Here is a 25,215-nt window from a genome sequence, read left to right as displayed (position 1 = left end):
TAATAAATCCACGCCTTGTAATAATCCATGAAAAAATATTTTTTTATAATTCTCCGTCTGCTCAGTTGGCCCTGTAACATATTCTTTAATAAATCCACGCCTTGTGGTCCTTGAAAAAATATTCTTTAATAAATCCACGCCTTGTTAATCCTTGAAAAAATATTCTTTAATAAATCCACGCCTTGTAATAATCCTTGAAAAAATATTCTTTAATAAATCCACGCCTTGTAATAATCCTTGAAAAAATATTCTTTAATAAATCCACGCCTTGTTGTAATCCTTGAAAAAATATTCTTTAATAAATCCACGCCTTGTGTAATCCTTGAAAAAATATTCTTTAATAAATCCACGCCTTGTTATAATCCTTGAAAAAATATTCTTTAATAAATCCACGCCTTGTTATAATCCTTGAAAAAATATTCTTTAATAAATCCACGCCTTTTGTGGTCCTTGAAAAAATATTCTTTAATAAATCCACGCCTTGTAATAATCCTTGAAAAAATATTCTTTAATAAATCCACGCCTTGTAATAATCCTTGAAAAAATATTCTTTAATAAATCCACGCCTTGTAATAATCCTTGAAAAAATATTCTTTAATAAATCCACGCCTTGTTATAATCCTTGAAAAAATATTCTTTAATAAATCCACGCCTTGTTATAATCCTTGAAAAAATATTCTTTAATAAATCCACGCCTTGTTATAATCCTTGAAAAAATATTCTTTAATAAATCCACGCCTTGTTATAATCCTTGAAAAAATATTCTTTAATAAATCCACGCCTTGTTATTGAATCCTTCCACGAAAAAATATATCTTTAATAAATCCACGCCTTGTTTTTTATAATCCTTATATAATTAATAGATATGAAAAATATATAATATTTGTAAGTAGTTTGTAAAAAAAATTAACTAACTAATATTAAATTGAGGCCAAATATCACTGATCATTCATTTTAGTTAAGTATCTAAGTGAGAAGGTTTTTAACCTACTCGTGGATTTTAACATGGCCATGGCTCTGTAAAAAACAATATTGAAATAAATTTAAATACTCAGAAGAAAACTGATCGCTCCAGCTCACCTTAATTGGGTGGGATATAAATCCACTGTGGCGGCACCCAACACATTTATGGATGTTCCCACCACAAACATTATAACATACAATATGGCCGACACCGAGGTGTAGGGTAACCAAATGGCTACCAGACCACACGAAGTACAGAACAGTATCATAATGACCATTATACATTTTTTGCTAACGCGGTTGATTATCACAGTTATCACGGCAAATGTTGAGACATATAAGATTTCCATTAGCAGAGAATACATATAGGTGGTGTTCTCCAGCTTGTCGGGACAGGCAACAAAGGTCTGTAAAGGACAACCCAAAATTAATATTTAATTTTTTTATTGAAAATTTTGAACAATCTCTGTAACTTACCGAATTATCAGCCGTATCATCCATATGCGCATGTTTATTGTAGACAATATTACAAAGCAGCTCATTTCCCCCCGGATTATTTTTCATAAATTCACCCATGGCATTGATAATGAACGGAAACCACATGTACAGGCCATTGGTAATGACATATAACCAAAATTGGGTTGTACACACGATTGCCGTAGATCGTAAGTATTTCTTTTGGAATAGTGGTGCCGTTTGATTCCACATCATTTGTAAGAAGCTTAAGATATTATGGGACTTTTTATTCTGACTACTTTCAATGCCCGCATTGGCGTCTTCTTCGGAAATTAAATGTGGTATCTGAAAATAAGAAAAATATTCCTTTTAAAAATCCACGCCTTTTATAGTCCACGAAAAAGTATTCTCTAAAAAATCCATGCCTCTTATAGTCCTTGAATAACTATTATAAAAAATCAGCCGATTTTTCTTACTTACCACCAATTTTTCTTTTCCACCATTCATTCTGTACATTTGTTGTATCACCTCTTTCGTTTCTTCTTCCTTATTGATGGATAACAGAAATTTCGGACTTTCTGGTAGGAAATACATTGCCAGGCCACACACCAGACCAGGAATGCCGCAAACAATTACAAATAAACGCCATGGCTTATAGACCAGACCCAAGAACGGTATTGGCAAACGCCATTCACGATTTATGACGGCAAACGATATCACAGGCATAAGCATGGCACCAATGGCGAAAATAAACGATGAGATCATCATTGATTTTGAACGTGTACGATCAACATGGAATTCACTGATATAGGCATATACAGTGGCCGAGGCACCAGAGACACTGAAAATAAAATACGAATCTTGAATAATAATGTAATAAATAGAAGATATTCTGAATTTCACTTACAATATACCATTGATTAGCCTTAAAATTAACATGGTCCAAAACTCCATGGCAAAACTTGAGATTACTGTAACGATAAAACCCGCTATTAGAGTGGGCTTTATGACCCGTTTACGACCCTTGGTATCCGCCAAAAATCCCCACAAATGTGAACTGATTATCATGCCCACATAACCGATGGCACTCAGTAGACCTTTGCGGAAATTTGTCAACTCCAGGTCACAGTGTGCCACGGGCATATAGAAAGCCACAGCCGATGTTTCCAGCAGCACATTGGCCAATATTAGACCCGCTATTATTATAACTAAGTAATTAAATTTTCCATAACCTGAAATTGGAATCAAATTTTATTATTTAGCGGTAATATTTATTGGAATATCTTATTCCACAACCTACCAGTCTTTTCTAAAGCCTCGGAAAATGTTATGGCCTCCTCTAATGATTTGAGTTTACCATTAGTTGCCTTTGTGGAATCAATTGAAGTTTTAATCGGAAGTACTGAAAATAATAGAAAAAAATTGAAATTAAATAACGGATTGCGTGATTGATTTAAACATTTATATACATATGTCTCTTAGGTTAATTAAATTTGATTGATAATTTGAAATTATTATTTTTTTTTCTCGGTAGTAAATCAGTTTCATGTTTCAGATCAGATAAAAAAACTTGATGCCATGAGTAATGGAATGAAAAACATTCAACAAATAAAAAAATAATGTAGCCAGCGGGATAATTTTTTTAATGCTATAAAACTATCAACTATATATATATATATATATAATTTGCGTTATAAGATACTGACTGACGCCAAGACGAATCGGCTTAATTTAAATTCATGAAATTGTGACACGAAATCTTTACAAAAATGTATATCATATAAGGACTACTGTATATATAAATATATTATCATCAAAAAAGCTCCCAAGTATCTCCAGCTCTAAAGCAAGATTTTGGAACGCTTCGATATCAATCTGTGTTTAGACGAATCGAATTTCTGCGAAGACTTCAGTCAAATAAAGTGTGGTGTTCCACTCGGAATTCACAGCCCTCGGAATTCACGGTCCCCATTTTAGTATTATAACGGATACCACACTATTCGGTATTTTGAGGATTTCATACATCTTCTAGAACGTAATTTCGATATGTTGAAGGTCCTAGCGATTTGATTTTAACCCTTTCAGTGTTTTTGTCGAATATATTCGACATTTAAAACTACTCTCTTTCTTTGCGATCTTTCGGTTATCCTATGTACCGTTACAATTGATGTTTTTGTTTGGGATACTAAACTATCCGAAGGTTAAAATAAAAATTGTTTTTTTTTATAAACACTGTGTCTTTATATGATTTTAAATACAAAATTTTAGATTTTTATTCCTACAAAATTTTTTTTGACACTGAAAGGGTTAACCAAATGTAGGGTATGTAGGGCAACTTCTTCTGGTCAAATATTTAATATAAAACATATTCCTATATTATATTTAGCGAATGGTGAACATTGTGTGGTCTGAAGTTGGCAGACTTTAATATTTCACCGAAGTTTTCGCTGCAGTTTTACGACATACACTTGTGGCCAAAATTAAAGCAACTGAAATTGCAAACAGAATAAATAACCTGTAACTATTTTTAAAAATAAACTTTAATAAATGATTTTTTAGAACTAAATAGGAAATTTATTCTCTTAAAAAAAGATATAAACGTAAAAGTTATATTGAAATAAAAAATATAATATGGGAAAACTAATTTGAGCCAATTTTTGCCTGGTCAAAACTAAAGCAACTTTTTGATTTTTTCTTATAAATATGCACATTTCGCTAGTTATCGAAAGCATAAACATTATTAAAATGCTCAATTTGATCCTAGATATACTGTTCCTTGCGTCCTGAACCTGTGGGAAGAGTCTATGTCTGTTTGTTTGTGAAACTTTTTTAATTTTTTTATTTCCATGATAAATCAAAGATTTTCTATAGGGTGAAGATCTATTGATAGTGTTGGCCACTCAATGTTTTGGCTGCATGTTTTGGTGTATGTTTCAGATTGGCTCGCTTTTATATGGCTTTTGAGCTGGGGCATCTTCATCCATTCTCACAACATGGCCTAGCCAATGTAGTCGTTGCAGCTCGATACGTCTGATTATGTCGATGTATATATATATGTTATAGCTCATTCAACGGCGATATTCACCGTCAACGCAGATTGACCCATAGATCTTTCGGAGAATTTTTCTCTCAATATCATATCAGCGTCTTGTAGAGTGTGAGTTTGGCCTGGTGAGAGGTGACCTTGCTATGTATACATATTGTATATATCATCCCCAAGTATTTTCAGCTGTAAAGCATGGTTTTTGAACGATTTGACATCAATCTACTTTTAGACGAATCGAATTTCTCTGAAAACTTCAGTCAAGCAAAGTGTGGTGTACCACTCAGCCTCTAATGGAACAGTCCAAAAAAAAAAAAGAATGAACCTTCTTATTTCATCCATCATACGGTGGAGTGTGTATTAAATTCGATACGACGGAGATCCCATAATTGCAAATTTAGCCATGTCCGTCTGCCTGACTGTCGAAATTATAATATTTAAGATAGAGCTTTGAAATTGTATACAGACATTGCTATTACTTCTTGGACGCTTGAAATTGGAAATGGAAAAAAGAACGGTGGAGCATGTATTAAATTCGATACGCCGGAGATCCCATAATTGCAAATTTAGCCATGTCCGTCTGCCTGACTGTCGAAATTATAATATTTAAGATAGAGCTTTTAAATTGTATACAGACATTGCTATTACTTCTTGGACACTTGAAATTGGAAATGGGCTATAGCTGTCCACGTTTTGGGTATTGCCCCCCATTTAACGGTTCCCCCAATATACGGTATTTTGGGGATGTTGGACACGTTTTGCAAACGAAGTGGCTGTAATTTAGCATTTTGGGGTTCTCAATATACAATGCAACTTCCTAAAATTTATTAATATTGATATTGGGTGTAGCCCCAATATAACGGTATTCCCCTTTAATATTCAAATTAGACAACCAAAAATTATTTAAGGATTTCAGACATATTCTTCCGTCGGACGTCATTTTCCATATAAGCTTATTTGTTGATTCGTTTTCTTCTGGAGGTATTTGAATAACCACCTCATGGTGTAAACATTTCATCCCGGAAGAATATAACGACCAAATTCAATTTAGAAAATGTTCCGCAATACAAATATCCGTTCGATTCAAATCATCTTCAAATATGGGAAATATTAGTCCACTCCTTGTGGTACCTCCCCTAAAAAGGGTAAACTATTTGAACCAAACTTGTATGTTGTTTGAAAATATGGGGTATTTTCACACTAATGTCCCATTCTAGGTTCTTGGAGGTTGAAAGACATTGTTGCATAACTATTTCGATTTAATTTCATGTTTTTTTTTTTTTTTAAATTTGTAGAAGTTTTTCAATGTTGGTCCATGTTTAGGCTTAGATCACATACTTTCAATATTTCTGACATTTTAACATTTCAGAGGTGAATTAAAAACTTCGTCCACGAAATTTGTCTATATAGGAGCTTTGTTGTTTTCGATACGGTGAATTTCCAAGGACAGTTTTCCAATCTGAGTGTCTGTAATTTTGTGTTTTATTTTTTCAGATAATTAACAACCTACTAGCAGACAATTTTAAAGCAATTTTTAACGCACTTCTTTCGGTGGAGGTTATACGCAAGTGCTCTTCAGATTTAAATTGTTTTAAATTATGCGAGTATATGAAATAAATATCTATTTTCGAGTATCCATTTCGAAATTTGGTTCGTTTTGGATAGGCGTAGGTTATTTTGTGAGCATGAAAGCTCAAAATTCCTTGAGAAATATTCTTTAAATATTTTTTTTAAAAAATCCAAAAGGACTAACCGAAACATGACCTATATACAAACTAGTTCGATTCTAACACAATTGTCCCCATAGTCCCAATGCCCAAAAAATCGTGTACTTTTACTTTGTTTACTATCAATTTATTTGGTGTAAAGTAAACATTAAGCTAATTTCAAAAAATCTAAACTATTTTCCAGATTCCGTTAATAAAATATAGTTTCTAATCCAAAACACGTGAATTAGTTCATTTCATCTCAAATTTATTATTCTTAAATATTAACTTTTATCAGTTCACTTACCGTTTACAACCATTTTTCTCAGTTATTTAATTGCAACTTTTATTTTCTTTGGCAAAAAAAGAGAACGTCAAACTGTTTTCGAAAATTTCCGTTTATAAATAACTGTAAGGGCTGCTGTTTGCCGACTTTTCAGCGACGATGTAAAATTGTAAATTATTTTCCAAATAAGATAAGAAGATTTAGTCAAATAAACTTTGCAAGACTAGGATGTTATTACAACTATTATTTATGTGAATAACAAAATACCAAGACATGATGTAAACAAACGCATGCGAAAACATAGTGAAAAATAGTAAATTTTGTTTTGGTTATATTTTGACTTGTTAACACAGTATTTCGTATTATTTTCCCAAAAAACCCTCGAAGTAAAACCAGTCAAGAGTAAGTACCTCGTGGATTTGAGGAATACATAGAAATTGAGCCGCGAGTTGTTCACATTATGGCCAGAGATGGCCTATCAGAAACAGTGACGTAAATGACATACCTTTCCGACGTATAATACATACGTCAGAAACGTCGGAAACCTACCCAAATCCATTAGGTTTTTGACAAAATATCAATTTCCATTAATCAATTTGGAAACTACGCATGCTTTACTCAAATTAAAGTAAAATTTCAAAATTTTATTCTCAAAAAAATTTAGAAATTTTTATCAGTTCTAGTAAGGAATAGTCAGATATACGTAAAAATAATATATATTCTTGAAAATATATGTATATGCTGATAATATTGAAATAAATGACGTTTACTACATTTATTACATTTTATACAAGTATATGACGTTTACACCTTTTTGGCAGTCGAAAACCTAAAAATTCGTCACACGGACCATCCCTGATTATGGCCGAAAATATTCAAAATAGAAGAGAACATATCCGAAAGTGTTTGGAATAGTAAAAATGTTGAAATTTTGGGGAATTTTTTTTATCAAACCCTTTGAAACACCTTGAAATATTAATCGGCGGTGAACGACTGAAGCCAATGGTCAATGACATTATTGGACCATACCAATGCGTCTTCAGACCTGGTAAATCCACAATTTACCAGATTTTCACACTGCGCCAAATCTTGGAAAAGACCCACGAAAAACACATCGACACATTCCACTATAAAACCGCATTCGACAGCCCTATCCGTTCAGAGGGGTTTAAAGCCATATCTGCGGACGGCATTCCTGCAAAATTAATACGTCTATGCAGGATAACATTGAGTGGCTCAAGGTCAGCATTTAAAGTAGGAAGAGACCTCTCGGAGCCCTTTTATACTGAACGAGGATTCCGACAAGGTGACAGTTTGTTGTGTGATCATTTTAACATCCTGCCAGAAAAGGTCATACGAGAAGTAAGGTTGAACAGAAATGACACTCTGTACACCAAACAGAATATGTTACTCGCCGACGACATCGATATAATGGATCGAACATTGCTATCGGTAACAGCCACCTTTGAACAAATTGAGAAAAAGACTGCCAAAATTGTTCTGGCAGTAAATGGTGAGAAGACCAAGCTGATGGTATCAATGGGCAAGACGTCCAGTATACTCCGACCAACTGTGGAACTTGAGAACTACAGCTTCGAGGTAGTCAAAGATTTTATATGCCTCAGTACCGCCATAAATAAAACTAATGACATCAGTTTTGAAATTCGGTGAAGGATAGTATTGGCCAACAGATGCTACTATGATCTAAGTAAGCAGTTTAGAAACAAGGCCACGTCCCGCTAGACCAAACTCACACTCTAAAAGACGTTGAAACTACCCGTGCTGATATATATATATATATATATATATCTAAAGCATATGTACTTACGCAAGTAGGTGCGGCAACTCTTAGAGTGTTTGAGAGGAAAATTCTCCGAAAGATCTATGGGCCGATCTGCGTTGACGGTGAATATCACCGTCAAATGAACCAGTTATACCATCTATCCTCGGATATCGGACGTATCGAGCTGCAGCGACTACGTTGGCTAGGCCATGTTGTGAGAATGGATGAGGATGTCTCAGTACAATAGGCATATAAAAGCGAGCCAATTGATGACTCACGCAGAAAGGGAAGGCCACGAATTCGTTGGAAAATCAAGTTGAAGAGAACATTTCGTCCGCTAAACATTGTATTTATAAATATTCACAATTTTAATACTGATTTGGGATTGATAAAAATATTTCGATTTGTAAAGTTTGGATGAAATTAGATATTCCGTTCGCTTCATGAGATGTACAAGTTTTTTTAAAATATTGACCTTCTAGTACTTCCTTTGTGTGTGAGGTACTAGAATGAGTAGGCCTATCTTTCAACATTATACAGACTTGGTTGAAATATTAGGTTATAGTCCGTTCACATGATATATAAAAAAATAATCAAGTTGAAGAGAACATTTCGAAACAAGGTATTTCAAATTGGGAGAGCTGCGTGCAAAACCGACGTGCTTTGAAATCTTTTTAAGCCAGCTAAAGAAAAAAAGAACAAGTATATATGGAAATCGTTAAATAAAAGTGTCCCCAGACGAATAACATCTTCAGAAAACTTGAGACCACTTAGAAGCCACCCTTTCCTTTTTGTAATATATATATTTTTATTAGGGATTGGGATTTATTGTAGCTTTGGTAAAATATTAGAATATTCTGTTCGCTTGGAGTGGACCCACAACTTTCTTCAACAGACATTTTACAGATCTTATAAAAATTAATATTGAGTCAAATGGAAACATAGTTTGGATAAATTAGGCGCACCATCCAGACAGAAGGACTGTCCGATTTAGTCCATATAAACTTGGGATATAAAATCGATATTTCGATGAGACACATTTTTATCGTAGCATAGAGCCAAAAAACTGATGATATAAATATGGTTATGCTTAATTCCGAAATATGAAAAAATTCATGGTGTGTGAAACAAAATGTTTGCCTTCACTATCAACTAGAACAACAAATACATTTGTTTTCCATGAACTGTATGCAAAATTTCGTATAGGAACTCCCACATTCTAGAATAGCCATTGTCTTCGAGAAACTTTACCACGACATGAGTTTATATTTCTTTCACTATTTATGTACTTCATGTTCTTGGTATTTTGTTTTGTTGTTGTGATTGTTGTCAGTATTATCAATATAAACACCTTAAAATTTTGTATTATTTTACTGCGATGCCACAAAACATTTCAAAAATATATATATTTTTTTAAATTCACTTTTACATTTGTACGAAAATGTCACTTTGATATTCTATAAAGTTCTGCTGCTGGCGATGACACCTTTCCATCTTCACTGTCTTTATAAAACTGACCTCAAATGAATACAGCAGCCTAAATAAAAATCTATTGTATTATTTGATAAAGAACACAATGCTACAAAAAATTTAATATAAATTCTATGGAATATTTCAAGAGAAATATAGATATAATGATAATTTAGAAGCTAATTTTTGTACATGGCCCAACGATTTTCAAACTGTAAACGGGTATTTACATTTCAAATGCCATGCAATTATAAATACTTCGGTATTTTTATGTAGACTGGTGTAACAATCTAATCACCTTGACTGAGAGTAAATATACAAATAAAAATCCAACAAAGCAATGTTCCTAACATCAGACAAGATATTGGCCTGTAATAAAAAATGTCTTAAATCCCGGTGGCGCAGCTAATGATTTCAATTATATTACGGGATTTGTCATGATTAACTTGAATGAAAGATATTTTTGTAGGTACATTTACAAAGAATACAAGATTCTATTGAAATAATTCTATTCATTAAAAAAAAAAAAACTAAAAGGAAACAAACTTCAATTAGGCCATCTTACTATATCCAGATCTTAGTCCACAGTTCGAAATTGCTGAAGGATTTTGGTTTAGGACTTCTATGCATCTGTAGTCATTTTTGGCTTCAAAAACAACTATTTGCTGCACAGATTTCATGTGTGCTATCGACGATCCCATGAGGTCCAATGGAATGAAGACTCGGATTCCTTCATAGTAGAACCTTAAGGTGGAAGTACCAGAAGAAGGTTTGGTACAAATATTACGAAGTTCAAAGTTTGGACCAAATCGAACATTCGATTGGCTAGAGATTAAATTTATTTAATTTTTACACTTTATAGGAATGCTATAACCGTGTGATGGTTGGGATGATACGGTAGTAGGCTCGTCATTTGTACTTATTCATTAGATGTACAAAGTTTCAAAAGGTTTTACCTTTGTGGGGGAGTCTTCTACCTCCCCTACAAAGTTTAAACAATGGACCGATGGGTACTATGTTCGAACTTGATTTAGATTTGTAAAAATAAGACGATGTCGAAAATTCCGTGCGCTCAACATTGTATTTATAAATATTCACAATTTTGATACTGTTTTGGGATTGATAAAAATATTTCGATTTGTAAAGTTTGGATGAAATTAGATATTCCGTTCGCTTCATGAGATGTACAAGTTTTTTTAAAATATTGACCTTCTAGTACTTCCTTTGTGTGTGAGGTACTAGAAGGTGTAGGCCTATCTTTCAACATTATACAGGCTTGGTTGAAATATTAGGTTATAGCCCGTTCACATGATATAAAAAAAAATAATATTGTGTGGGAGATATCAGAAGGAGTGGACCGATATTCCCCATCTTCAAATATGAACTAAGTTTGGAAGAAATTTAACTAAATCGGTAACTAGAGAGAAGGACAGACGGACGGACATCCAAATTGTCTGAACGGGTTTGGTCCAAAGAAACATGGGGTCCAAATGTCGTTAAGTTCGACCGGGTTAGTTATGTTATACCCCACGTTTTATGTAATTTAAAATTCCTTGTATCGACCGGGACCTTTATATGGCGACTATGTTATTGAATTATTTGGTAGTAGTTATGTTCTGCAAAAAATAAAGTTCCAATTTACAGATAGATATTCAAGTTGGAAAACTGTTCCTACCCCAGTTTTCCAACTAGAATGTCTTTTGAAAATTCAACCATACATTTATATGTGGGCTATTAAAAAAATAATAACCCAATAATTTCAAAAACGACTTTTTCTATTCACCAGGAATCAGACACGCCAAATTATAGCCATTTCAATGAGAAATTTCGGTTAAAAAAGATAATACTACGGAAAATGGTCCGGGACCATTATATTTCCTGTTATATACCCCAAACATGAAATATTCCGGAAATTGGCTAAAATACAGCATATCCAGTGAGAAATACTGACAATGGGGCGCTGCCCAAAAGAAAATGTATATTGGCCCAATAAGCCAAACCACTAATCTCGAGGAAAAAGCTCCGGTTTTTAAATTTTTTTAAAAAGGGTATTAATATAAACAAATCCGTAATAGTCCAGGTTCAATAAATTTAGCACTTTTCATTTGTGGCATTTTAATGATATTTATATAAGGTATGTAGACAAGTTTTATTAACTGAATATTCGGTTCCGAAATTTAGAAAACCGCTTTTTTCCTCGTTTTCTTCGAAGTATTTGGCAATATTACGTAATAAAGAATATATACTGAATTTATTGAAAGCGTTTTAGTGACATGAAACGGGTAAAATTCAGAATAGACTGCTAAAATATCGATTTCTCGTCTTAGAGGACACTAATTAAAATCCTATGAGCAACATTTTTTAGAATATTGCGAGGAAGAAAAATCGCATCTTGTGATAATTGTCATCCGTTTCAATAAATTAAGGACGAAAAGAGAATTTCTTTTTTGAAATTTTATATGGATTTCAGTAAAGCATACGTAATTTCCAAATTCATTAATGGAAATAGGTATTTTGTCAAAAACTTAATGGTTTTGGGTGGGTTCTCTTCAGATAATTTCTGAAAAAATGTATGTAATATACGTTTTCCTTCTGAAAATGTATGTCATGTACGTCACTGTTTCTGACGGACCATCTCTGGTGCAGACATTGAATCAAATTGGATAATTCAAGTATTTAAAATTTGACGGGTGGTAACAGATGACGTGGACCAACGGGTTCTATATTCGGGCTTTATCTAGGTTTTGTAAAAATATTAAAATGTGCAAAGTTTGATTGATATTAGATATTCTGTTCGCTTTATATAGGATTTAGACCACACAGTCGGACAGAACTAAATCCAATATTTCTATGAGGCGGCAATGAAAAAGAAACTGAGTAGAATTGGCTCATGAAGGGAAGAATGTCACACTAGCCCAGGAGTCACTTCGAAATAATGCGAAAGTGTTTTTAGTCAATATGAATAAGAGTAAAAAAATATAATAATATTAATATAATTTAATTATATATATATATATATAGTGATGTTAATTTAACCTCAAACTAAATATAGTCAGCCAATTCGCCATAGATTGGTGGTCAAAACTAAATAAACGAAAATTACAAAGACAATAAATGCCGTATAACTGTATCAAAAATAAACATATCTTGTTGTTCTTTTTTAAATCGAGTTCTTTAATCGCTTTAAAATAAAACAAAAGAATCAATGCAAATATCATTTTCAAATAAACAATAATAATAAATGGAAAAGGAAATTGTGGCAATTTTTGCTTGGACAAAACAAAACCAACAATACTGTACAAACAGATGAGCTCTGATATTTTAGTAATTTTTTACCGTTATAATTATGTTTTGGGTTCTACACATATTTCGATTCTTAAAGGTAATTTAAAAATGGCTTTTATTACAATAACATGTATCTGGTTTTCAATTCTAACGTACTGTCAACCACCAAATATAAAAATGTCTAGAAACAAATAGAGTCCTCCGATAAAACAGCTAATTACCAGTGGTTATGAAAATAAATTTTCACTTAATATGATTTCGGTGATATATAAGTTAAGATTTTAATCAACTATACGAGTACTGATTAAAAAATTGTAGTAAAAAAATCTCCAATTAAAAATTCAACGAAATTGGTGAGAGGATTATCATTGGAAATAACATCAAGAACATAGCCTGGATATAAGCTATGGTAGCAGGTCAAAATGCCCGGAAATTATCAAGAAAGTTATTTTATTTCTGAGAAGAATCGGAAAGCAAGATTACCTTTCGCAAAATCTCATATTAATTGGAATTCGACTCAGTTGAGAAATATTATGCTCTCGGATGAATTAAAGTTAAATATTGAAGATTCAGACATGCAAAAAATTACCATGAGAAAGTCCAGAAATTAAAGGCTCATGCCACAGTATTGGAAGGCATGGAGACGGGCCTAGAATGGTATGGGGCACATTTTCTTTTTGTGGAGTTTATAGAAATGTGTTGCAAAACCTTACAGTTCCCTTCGCTGAAGAAAATATGAGGCTTGTTGGAGTGTTTCAGATTGACAATTATCATCACCATGTCAAGGATTGGTTGCGGGAGTCAAATGGCCATCAGGATTTTATAAGGGCAACACAATCATTGGATATTTACCCTATAGAAAAATTCTTGGAGTAGTAAAGATAGCAAACAAACAGACATAGCTTCTTCCCATAGGTTCATGATGCGAGTAATAGTTCAATTCCTCGAAGGTGTGCTACCATAATCAAAAATAATGGTTTAAAAGAAAAAAATAATCAAAAAGTGGCTTTAGTTTTGATCAAGCAAAAATTGGGTCAATTTAGTTTTCCGTAGATTATTTTCTATTTCAAAATAAATTTTGGGTTTATAAGTTTTGTTTTTAAAGGTGAATAAATTACCTATTTATTTCTGAAAAAACGTTTACTATAAGTTTATTGCATTTATTCACTTTGCAATTTTAGTTGCTTTAGTTTTGGCCACCAGTGTATATCTTAAATTTTTTGTTTTTATCGTGATTTAAAACAAATGTTGGCATCAACATTATTCTAGCCCTTTCCTAAAATATTTTCTCAAATGTGTGATAAAGCAAATATTTCTTGTATTTATCTAATTTAAATTATTTTCTATTTACATAATTTGTGTCAATGACATTTGTGATTTCATTTCATACTTTGTTATTGTACTCTTCTTAAATGAAAACAATAGACAGTCATGAATGTCAGTTGCTATGACAATATCAAAAAAGTACTCCATTCATTGTTAAGTGCGAACGAACTGCTGCCACTCTAAATCGATAATGACATTGTAGTATTGTCTGGATTTGCTGCTCATGTAAGATGAGTTGGGAAGTGTGGACAGTTAAGACCCTTCTATATGGGTTACAATTATTTCGAGTTGGGTCGTTCTGGAACGAACTAGTTCAACACTAGTTCCACAAAAGGAACGGTACTTGGTAGGTTTTTTTTTTATCTACTCGTCTATTTATGTATCGTTAACCCTTTGAGCCCCCAATTTTTTCCGTAATCATAGAACAATTTCCTGTTCACAGATTTAATGCAACTATCCTAAATAGGATATAAACAAAATGTGGCATTGCTATATCCTAGCATTCGGACGATATACAGTACATTCTTTCTGAGAAATAAAAGTCCAATAACAAGAAAACCAAATGCAAAATCCACGGAAAAATAATTTTAAATTATTTTCTATATTGTTTTTTACAATAATCAAAAATAATTCTGATGGCAGAATTCGAATACGAAGCGATTTAAATCATTTGGACTGTATACAAAAATTAGTACTGTACACATTTTTTACCCTCTTCTCTATATTGAAAAGCTCACAACTTTACCAAAAAATTTAATTTTGTAGATTTTTCTTTTGATATGTGTCGTCCATGTTCAGGTCTTGACATATGAAATCCAAAGAATCCATATCTGCTAGCATATTTCATTTTACGGAGGGAACCGATATGTTTCTTATTATAATTATCATTTTTATTCAATAAAGGAAACACACATTTCTTTGTCAACCAATAAAGATTTTTGATTAATTTAATTGTTGTTATCGTTAATTATAATTTATTATATTCCATTTCTTCATAAAATGTTGCTAAATAAAAATCAAGGCAACAACTATAACTCACGTGTTTCTAAAAATAAAATTCCGCACATTTCGCGACAATGAATACATGTACGTACATATGTACATGTATTATACATAAGTTTGTCATGCATATGTGCCGTACGTATGTGTACATTTATTTGGCTTGTTTATTTCTTTTATCAATTGAATGCAGAACTCAAACCGCTATAAAAATTTGTTCACTCTACATAATGTTCAAGACTTTATAATGTTTATCTTTTGTGTGGATGCTTATTAACTCCTTAAGGAAATTAGGATCGATTTTTTACATAAACACTTTTAAATTGTGATCTGGTATATAAGTTTCATAAATTTTTTGGAGCCTGAATTACACTGTTCAACAATTTTTCGGATAGTGGAAAATTCCTTTTGTGGATGAAAACCCATAAATCAAGTTTTTAAGTTATGGCGTGATGAATTTTTGTAAAACATATCCATCTTCTATCTCGAGTCCTTGTCGTATTTCCCGTACTTATTTTCTTGGTCCCTAAACAAAATATTACGATACGAGTTTTTTAATCCAAATATCAATAACCCATCTGCCTTTAAAAACAAGTAAAAAAGCGTTAAGTTCGGCCGGGCCGAAATTTGGATACCCTCCACCATATGTTTACTGACAAGTACTTGAAATGAAAATACAGTATTTTTCGGTTAATTGCACATCAAAATTTGCACAAATTTGCGTTCAGTTAACCGAGGAACCAATTATCCGAACCCGCTTAATTTAATAGTTTGTTCAATTACAGTAATCGCGTATTATTGGAACTGCTAATGATTTAAAAAATCTAATGTCAAATACAAATTACGCTTTCACGAAATTTTTCCTTAGCAATAAACATATGTTTTGAATTAGTAAAGATGCCACCTAGTCTTTTTTACAAATTATGTCAAATATATATGTACAAAAATGGCAGATTATTTTTCAATTATTATTGTGCAATTAACCGGTGAAGAGTAAAAGGAAATTTATTTTTGATGACATGAATTTTGAACCAATTAAGCGGGAAAATCAATTAACAGCGTTTAATTTTCCGAGAAGATTTACATGTATTTTCCTATGAAATATTTTTTGCCCCATCATGTGGTTCATTTAAGCGTGGAAATCAATTAACCGTAGGGTCAATTAACCGAAAAATACTGTATAGGGAACATACCAAAAAGTGGATTTCTATAAATCGATTATGTAAACCATAATTTACACTAAATACAAATTTCAGCAATTTTTAATGGATATTTATACCCTCACACTTATGGCTAATGAGGGTGTATACACTTTGCTGTGGTAAAAATGTGCCTCATCGAAATATTGGTTCTAGACCCCCTATTTCTTTGGACCAAATCCGTTTCAGAAAAGTTGAATTACTCCAAACTTTGTAGTTTTCATTATATGAGTTGCTTTGCCTAATATGATATAACTCATATAGCTCTATTTCGAAACCAACATTTTTGAATCAGAATGCATTTCTTTACCATGCATGTTAACCAGTGAGCGGAGCAGTATAGTGGGACCGATGTTTATTTCTAGCCTGGGCAATATTTCTGATATTTACACCTCTTGTCCGATTAGAGGTCAACAGTACTTTATCCCAAAATTATTATATAGACGTTGTCATTGACCATATCTGGAATCTCATGAAAACTTTCAAAGCGATCAGCCCTATATTTCCGCCCTCTAGTGTGGTAATGGGTTACTAAATAATATGCTCCAACATCCAAGTACATACGACAATATAATTGATATAAATTTAATGGTCAACGACTCCTCTTGGATATACTGTCAACTTCTCAGGTTTATGTAATTTTTCACACAAAAGTCAGGGTCCATTTGACCCGCTAATTATTGTCCGATCTTTAAACAAAACATGCATACTTATTCTTTGGCCCAATCCCCTTCTCCATGTTTGCGAACATTTCAAATCAAACAGCGTTATATTTCCGCCTGCTAGTGTGATAATGGGTTACTAAATAATATATGAATACGTAAGCACCTGTAAATATTTATGTGTAACTCCCACATCCGAGAACATACGAAAATATAACTGATATCAATTTAAAGGTCAACCACTCCTCTTGGATATACTATCAACTTCTCGGCTCTATGTCCTTCAGGAGTAAATATATACACCAAAGAATACAACGTTTGTAATTGTCACACAAAAGTCAAGGTCCATTTGACCCGCTAAATATTGATCGCTCTTTGTCAAAACAGGCATGCTTATTCTCGGCCCGATCCCCTTCTCCATGTAAAATTTCGCGATGTTCGGTCCATAATTGCGGCCTCTGGAGCGACCAGAAAAACCGACAAAAAATTAAGTATTGGGTCCATTACCTCCCCTAAATATTAACCGATCTTTACCAAAAAAAGTAGAAGGTTGGTCCATAACACACATGTCTAGATCGACTCAGCTAGTCGAGATATGACGATCGGTATACTTAAAGGTAGGTTTAGGACCAATATTTCGCGGCATTACAAACTCTTGGGGCTGCACAAAGCTATAATACCCTGACAACATAGTGGTGTAGGGTATAATGATTACAACAGTCTTAGAACCAAACCCAAAACGCGGAACAAATCAGATAACAATTTTAATATAAAAAGGGGGTTTATATGGGGACTACCCCAAAAAGGGGGGCGAATATTAATAATTTTTGGTAGGAGTTATATGGGGACTACCCCAAAAAAATTGACCTATATTAATAATTTTTTTGGAGTGTATTGATACCTATTAAGAACTCAAAATACTAAATTACAGCAAATTCGGCGGAAAAAATATCAAATCCCCTAAAATACTGAAAATTAAGTAATACCGTTATACGGGGGCGACCAGAGAAAGTTGGCCAAAATTATCAAATTTTTTGTGGAGAATTTTGGTACCCAATAAGAACACAATGTCAGCGAATTCGGTTGAAAAACGTGCCCAAGAATTCCAAAATACCGAAAATTTGGGGATACCCTTATATGGGAGCTCAAGAATTCCAAAATACCGAAAATTGGGGGGTACCCTTATATGGGAGCTATGCCTAAACGTGGGCCATCTTCGAATTTTACCTGCCTGCAGACAAAACACAACCCTATGCAAAATTTCAGCACCCTATCTCAATTCCTTCTGAAGATAGCGTGATTACAACAGACGGACGGATCAAGCATATATATACATGCTTTATAGGATCGGAAATGAATATTTCGATGAGTTACAAACGGAATGACAAAATTAATATACCCTCCATACTATGGTGGAGGTTATAAAAAGTGTCAGTCTGCGTTGTCGACATATATACACTGGTGGCCAAAACTAAAGAAATTTAAATTGCAAAAAGAATATCCTTTTTTAAAGTAAACTTATAGTGAAAATAAATAGACAATTTATTCACTAAAAAAATATAAAAGCAAAATTTATTTAGAAATAAATATTCTATGAAAAACTAAATCAACCCAATTTATGCATGCAATTTTTTGACTTTTTCTTATAAATGAAAAAAAATGTTTGCTAGTAACAATTATTTTTGATTACGGCAGCACACCTACGAGGCATTGAATCAATAAAATGCTCAATTTGATCCCTGGGTATACTATTCCTCGCATCCTGAACCTTTGGAAAGAGGTTATGCCTGTTTGTTTGTGAAATTCTTCTATTATTTTGATATCTGATAATACAATGATTGAAGATCTGATGATAGTATTTTCCATTATAAAAAAACTTTTTATTTTGCCAAGTAGGAATCTCCTTAACAAAATTATCAATATTGGCCAATTTTTCGGGGTAGGCTCCATATGACAGTACCCCGATAATTTGATATACGTTTCAAATCTTCCTAACAAAAAGCTACTATAATATAGGGTATAATTTGGAGGGTATTAAAAGTTCAGATATGTCGAACATAGTTATATTTTTATTTGTTTACATTGTATTTGCACGAATTTTCATTTATGACAATTTTTGGGAATATTTTAAATGACTTTAGGGAACAAATTTCAGAAATCTAAAATATCGTATAGCCAGAGAAAATAATCTCCAAATCCCCATTGCTTTATATTATAAACCAGTGATCGGAGCAGTACAGTCGGGCGAGGCCGACCATACGGTACCCTACACAACTACCACAGAACTCTATTTTTTTGCGGATTTTTATTCCGTATCTGGGTAATATTTTGTGATAGTTGCACCCTCTTTCCCGATTAGAGGTCAACAGCACCTCTTCCTTACACTGACATATTTTCCGAATATTACCAATATTCAGTACAGTTCTTCTAATTATTTGTCCACATTCCCTTCGCCGTGGGTTGTGTTGTGATGTACGGTGTATAATTATAGCCTATAAATCTGATCATCACAGAAAATTATAGTCATTGTCCGCCCTCCAGTGTGGTAATGGGTTACTAAATAATATCTCAGTACGTATGCACCTGTAAATATTTAAGTGTAACTCCCACATCTGAGTGCATACGACCATATAATTGGTATCTATTTAAAGGTCAACCACTCCTTTTGGATATGCTATCAACTTCTCGGGTCTTTGTTCTTCATGGGTAAATATATACGCTATAGAATACAAATTTTGTCATTTTTCACACAAAAGTCAGGGTCCATTTGAGCCACTAAATATTGACCGATCATTATCAAAACAGGCATGCTTATACTTTGGCCGGCCCGCTTCTACATGCAAAAATTCGAGGTGTTTGGGCCATAATTGCGGCCATGGAGCGTCCGGAAAACCGACAAAAATAAAGTTTTTGGTCCATTTCATCCCCTAAATTTTAAACGATCTTTTCCAAAAACAATAGGGGTCTTCATTGGTCAGAACCCATCCTACATGCAAAATTTCGTGAAGATTGGTCCATAACTGTGGCCTGTATCGTGTTTACAAATTATAATGGACAGACGGACGGACACACATGTCTAGATCGACTCAGCTAGTCGAGATATGACGATACGTAAAGGTGACGATTTCGCGGCATTACAAACTTTTGGGGCTGTACAAAGCTATAATACCCTGACAACATAGTTGTATAGGGTATAAAAAAAACTCTTTGAACTTCAATTATAATTATCCTTTCACCCCAAAGCAAACATACATATGTGCATTGTACTCAAACATAAATTACGGAGTGTATTCATTTTTTTTTTTTTTAATTTCCTACAAACATGAAATAATTTGCATATTTCAAAATATGCTAATGCATTTTTAATCTTAACGTTTCATTCTAACTAGAGTTTTTAATTTGTTATTGCAGTTCGTGATAGTGTAGATGCAGTTTTAAAGGTCATTGAAAAGAAAAGCTTGAACTTTGTATATACAATTATGCAAATTTAATTTTTTTGGCTTTTCCAGATGAATAAATGTTAAAAATTTGGAAAATGAAAATCGGATATAGATATATAAATTTGCATATAAACCCTACATGAAAAATATTAGTTTACCTAAAAATTAAAAAAAAAACTGCATAGTCAGCTAATACGTGATCATACCATATTATAGGGTACCTCGATACAGTTACTTTATTGTTTTGGATTTAAATTTGAGACCTCAGCAGTGGTCGTTGTTAATTTATATTTGTTTGTTTACTTTTTCCTTTTGATACGCGCGCTTCAATTTAAAACGTGATGAATAACAATTTATAAATGTTCAATATGTCGCATGGAAAAATACGTAAAGATTTAATAACATGCAATTGAGACACCATTTCCATTTGCTAGTAACACTATTAATATTCGTTTCATATTTCTGTATTTTTTTAGGTCATCTAATTCAAAAAAGAGCTTGCAATTCAAATAAAATATATTTTGCTCCGGCATAGATAAGAACCTGTCGAGAACTTTAAAAAATTCAACATAATCGGTAAGTGAGAAATTTGGTTTTAAAATTGTAAGCCTATTTTAAGGCGTATATGTATATTTTATATTATGAAACGCATACATCATCACATCATGATTTCATCAGATTAGAAATTTACCATAGCTATGGTGTTTCGCCTAATAAGAACATAAAAATCTAAAATAAATCAAATAGTCCCAACAAATCCTTAAACAAACATCCTTAGTTGGATTCTACAATTCTTATACAAATCCGATATTAATTGGTCTTTAAATGAATTCACAAACTCAGAAATTTGAAAAAAAATCTAATGATTAAAATAACCTATAATTTAATTCGTGGATCTTAAAAAATTGCATTTTTTAATGTTACAAGGAAAATTTAAAAATTTCACGACCTAAATCTTTTAAAAATCCAACATTTAAAGCTTCAATAATCACCACGATTCCGTAAGTCGTCGTCGTTTCTTTGTCGACATCACATCTCTAAAATTTTTGTTTATTTTGTTTGGTATTTTGGCTTAAGTTGAGATCTCGTCTCCCTGATGACGAAAATATATGACATTCATGGGAGAAGTCAGTACTTCCCGAGTTATGGACCTCTGAAGTTGCGGAATTCATATGATCGCTCATAACAGCGTCATTTATGGATCGATGATGATAATATTGACGGCTATTAAGAATTACATGTTTAAAATGTTCCATCGCGTAGCCGAATTTTCCATTTGTCATATATAGAATGGTAATATATATAGAATTACTTTTTGAGTCGATTTATGCACCTTGCTCCGTTCATGTATTATTTTAAACAAGTTACAAGTAACCTTTATGATCGGAATGGGATAAAATTTGGTGCACTCCAAGGGGCGAAACTTTATTTGGCACAAAGACGAGCCCAATTGATATTGGTCAAAATCGGTTCAGATTTATATATAGACCCCATATATTTTTCCTAATTTTGCATTACGTATTGAATAGATTCTAAAATGATGTATCCTGTTTTTGTCCGGTCAGGGTTTTTTTAACTTTTCAAAAAAAAAAAAAAAATGTCCAACACTTGAGTCGTCAACTAAAACAATGACGAAGAAATCTTCGACATCGTCGTCGTCACACTTTGTTACGGAATACCAAAAATGTTTCAATAGTTATCGATAAATGTCGACAATGACATAGGGAATACCTATTTGCAAAAGACGACACTCTTCATCGTCGTTTTGTGTCGACGACGACATACAGAATAGGGGTGAATATTTGAAGAAAAGAAAATTTATATTTACGAATGATCTCAAAATATCAGGCTCTGCATATTTTTGTATTTCACAATTTAAAATCGACAATACAAATAATAATATTTAACAATCAGTCATATTGGACAATATTTCGCGATATTTGTACAGGATATAGTTCAACAGCTACACTCTCTAATCCTGTCAAATTTTTCAATTCTTGTTTTTTCTAGATGAATATTTATGCCATAAAATACAAATTCGGTCACTATGTTTTATGAGGCTTGAAAGAAAAAAGTGTTCACTCTCCCCTATCATTTAGTACTTTTCGTGCTCATAAGTACATATTTCCAAAATTACCTACATATCGCTACCTACACTCCCACGGTAATGTTATAATTTCAAATTTTATGGTTTCAGCTTCATCCGTTTCTTTAATATTAAATTGTACCAAATTAATTTATTTTTATCGTATACCTCTTTATATCGACCCTACATCTCAATCTTTATTCGCATTCTAAATTTCAACTTTTTATTCATTTACATGCTACGAAATTTTACCAAATTTAGTACTTTTCGGATACTTATAGTTCGATTTCCCAAAAACCCTTTGGTACATCCATCCTACACTCCATTAAATTTAAGAGCTCTATCTCTATCGGTTCGCCAAAAACATATGGTAACATATTTAGTAGTTTTCGTGCCGTTTTAGTACAAATTACCAAAAACCCAGCCTTATCTAAATTTCAATTAAGTCAGTAAATCACTTTACTCTTTTCAGTTATTTTTTGTAACATAACACACTGAACACATTTTCAACGGAAAGGATCTTTAAACTTTCATATCGATTTAGTCGATTTTATGATTTCTTTTTTTATTGTTGAATTAAATATCAAAGACATGTGTCAGAAATAAAAAACAAAATTGAAACGTGTATAAACATTTCGATCCAATAAATATTTTGAAATTTGTTACCCTTCTTTTTATACCCTACACAACTATGTTGTCAGGGTATTATAGCTTTGTGCAGCCCCAAATGTTTGTAACGCCGCGAAATATTGGTCCTAGACCCACCTTTAAGTATACCGATCGTCATATCTCGACTAGCTGAGTCGATCTAGACATGTGTGTCCGTCCGTCCGTCTGTCCATTATAATTTGTAAACACGATACAGGCCACAGTTATGGACCAATCTTCACGAAATTTTGCATGTAGGATGGGTTCTGGCCAATGAAGACCCCTATTGTTTTTGGAAAAGATCGGTTAATATTTAGGGGATGAAATGGACCAAATACTAAATTTTTGTCGGTTTTTCTGGTCGCTCCAGAGGCCGCAATTATGGCCGAAACACCGCGAATTTTTGCATGGAGAAGGGGATCGGGTCAGAGAATAAGCATGCACGCTTTGATAAAGATCGGTCAATATTTAGCGGGTCAAATGGACCCTGACTTTTGTGTGAAAAATGACAAAATTTGTATTCTATGGCATACAAATTTACTCCTGGAGGATGTAGACCCTAGGAGTTGATAACATATCCAAGAGGAGTGGTTGACCTTTAAATTGATACCAAATATAGTGATGTATCTACTCAGATGTGGGAGTTACAGTCAAATATTTACATGTGCTTACGTATTTAGATATTATTTAGTAACCCATTATCACTCTGGAGAGCGGAACTATAGCGCTGATCGCTTTGAAATGTTCCATGAGGTTCCAGTTATGGTCAAGGACAACGCCTATAATTTTCGGTGATGATCAGATAATAATTTTGGAATGAAGTGGACCGAAAACTTAATTTTTTGTGTTATTTTCGAGTCGATCTATAGACCTCAAATGAAAGCCGAACATCACAACACAACCCACGGTGAAGGGAATCTGGATAATAGCTGTGCTGAATACTCGTAATATTCGGAGGAAGAGGTGCTGTTTACCTCTAATCGGGCAAGAGGGTGCAAATATCACGAAATATTGCCCAGTCTCGGAATAAACATCCGCAGAAAATTTGAGTTCCGTGGTAGTTGTGTAGGGTATCGTATGGTCGGCCCCGTCCGACTATACTGCTCCGCTCATTGGTTATGAATTGATTTAAATTGCAGCACTTTTTACATCATTATAAAAAACACTTTCGTAACATTTGATATCATTTTCTTTTAAAGTGCTTAAATAAGAAACGAAATCGTTCTGTTTTATTCCATAAAATCCGTTCAATTATTTATAAATATAAAACAAAAAATAATAATGTTAAATAAAATATCCAATAATAATCATAAAGGTATTATAATTAACACTCAAATATTTCACTTTATTAACGATAGACGTTTAATTTGACATTTTTCAATCATTACGGGGCGGAAAGTTTAAATTGTTTTTTGTTAAAAGAGTGTACAATTCATATATTTGATGACAACATAGTTTTTTATAGCATATTTACAACAATACAACGAACAAGGAATTCCCATAATTACAAATGATTTAATTTTTTTTTATTTATTTGAAAATTGCCGCTTTGTGAAATAAGTAATGCCCTAGTGGACAGTCTTTTCCAAGAAAGGAGAGACATAACATTTAAATATACAATATTTTTAAAAGAACTTAACAATATATAAAAAATCCAAGAGTAATTAATATTTCTTAAAAAAATGTATGTTCATACCTTTATATAAGGTGCCCAATATATCCTAAACATATATTGATCAAAAGAAAAATCAAAAAACTACATTAAAATTATAGCTCCAGTTATATTAGTTACTACCCACATTAATGTAAAAGGGAGGGGTTTAGGGTATTTTTAAAAATTGTCTTAATTTGATTAATCTAACT

The 25,215-nt window shown here is 32.8% G+C and overlaps 1 protein-coding gene across 1 annotated transcript in view; it reads right to left on the bottom strand.

The window, feature by feature from the left end:
* Positions 1-1,076: 1,076 nt before the first annotated feature.
* LOC133325449 (synaptic vesicle glycoprotein 2B-like) overlaps positions 1,077-25,215 on the bottom strand; it is a 29,025-nt gene continuing 4,886 nt past the window's right edge. The window contains exons 2-6 of the mRNA XM_061534213.1: positions 2,720-2,821; positions 2,327-2,651; positions 1,900-2,260; positions 1,441-1,764; positions 1,077-1,370 (exon numbers count right to left, since the gene is read on the bottom strand). Of these exons, the coding sequence (XP_061390197.1) occupies positions 1,077-1,370; positions 1,441-1,764; positions 1,900-2,260; positions 2,327-2,651; positions 2,720-2,821 (1,406 nt within the window). The remainder of the gene's footprint in view (positions 1,371-1,440; positions 1,765-1,899; positions 2,261-2,326; positions 2,652-2,719; positions 2,822-25,215) is intronic.

Source organism: Musca vetustissima, unplaced genomic scaffold, assembly GCF_032173495.1.
Source record: "Musca vetustissima isolate MV318-11 ecotype Yass unplaced genomic scaffold, APGP_CSIRO_Mvet_v1 utg17137, whole genome shotgun sequence".
Taxonomy (NCBI): domain Eukaryota; kingdom Metazoa; phylum Arthropoda; class Insecta; order Diptera; family Muscidae; genus Musca; species Musca vetustissima.
Note: the sequence above shows the minus strand (reverse complement) of the source record. Positions and strands in the feature narration are given on the sequence as shown.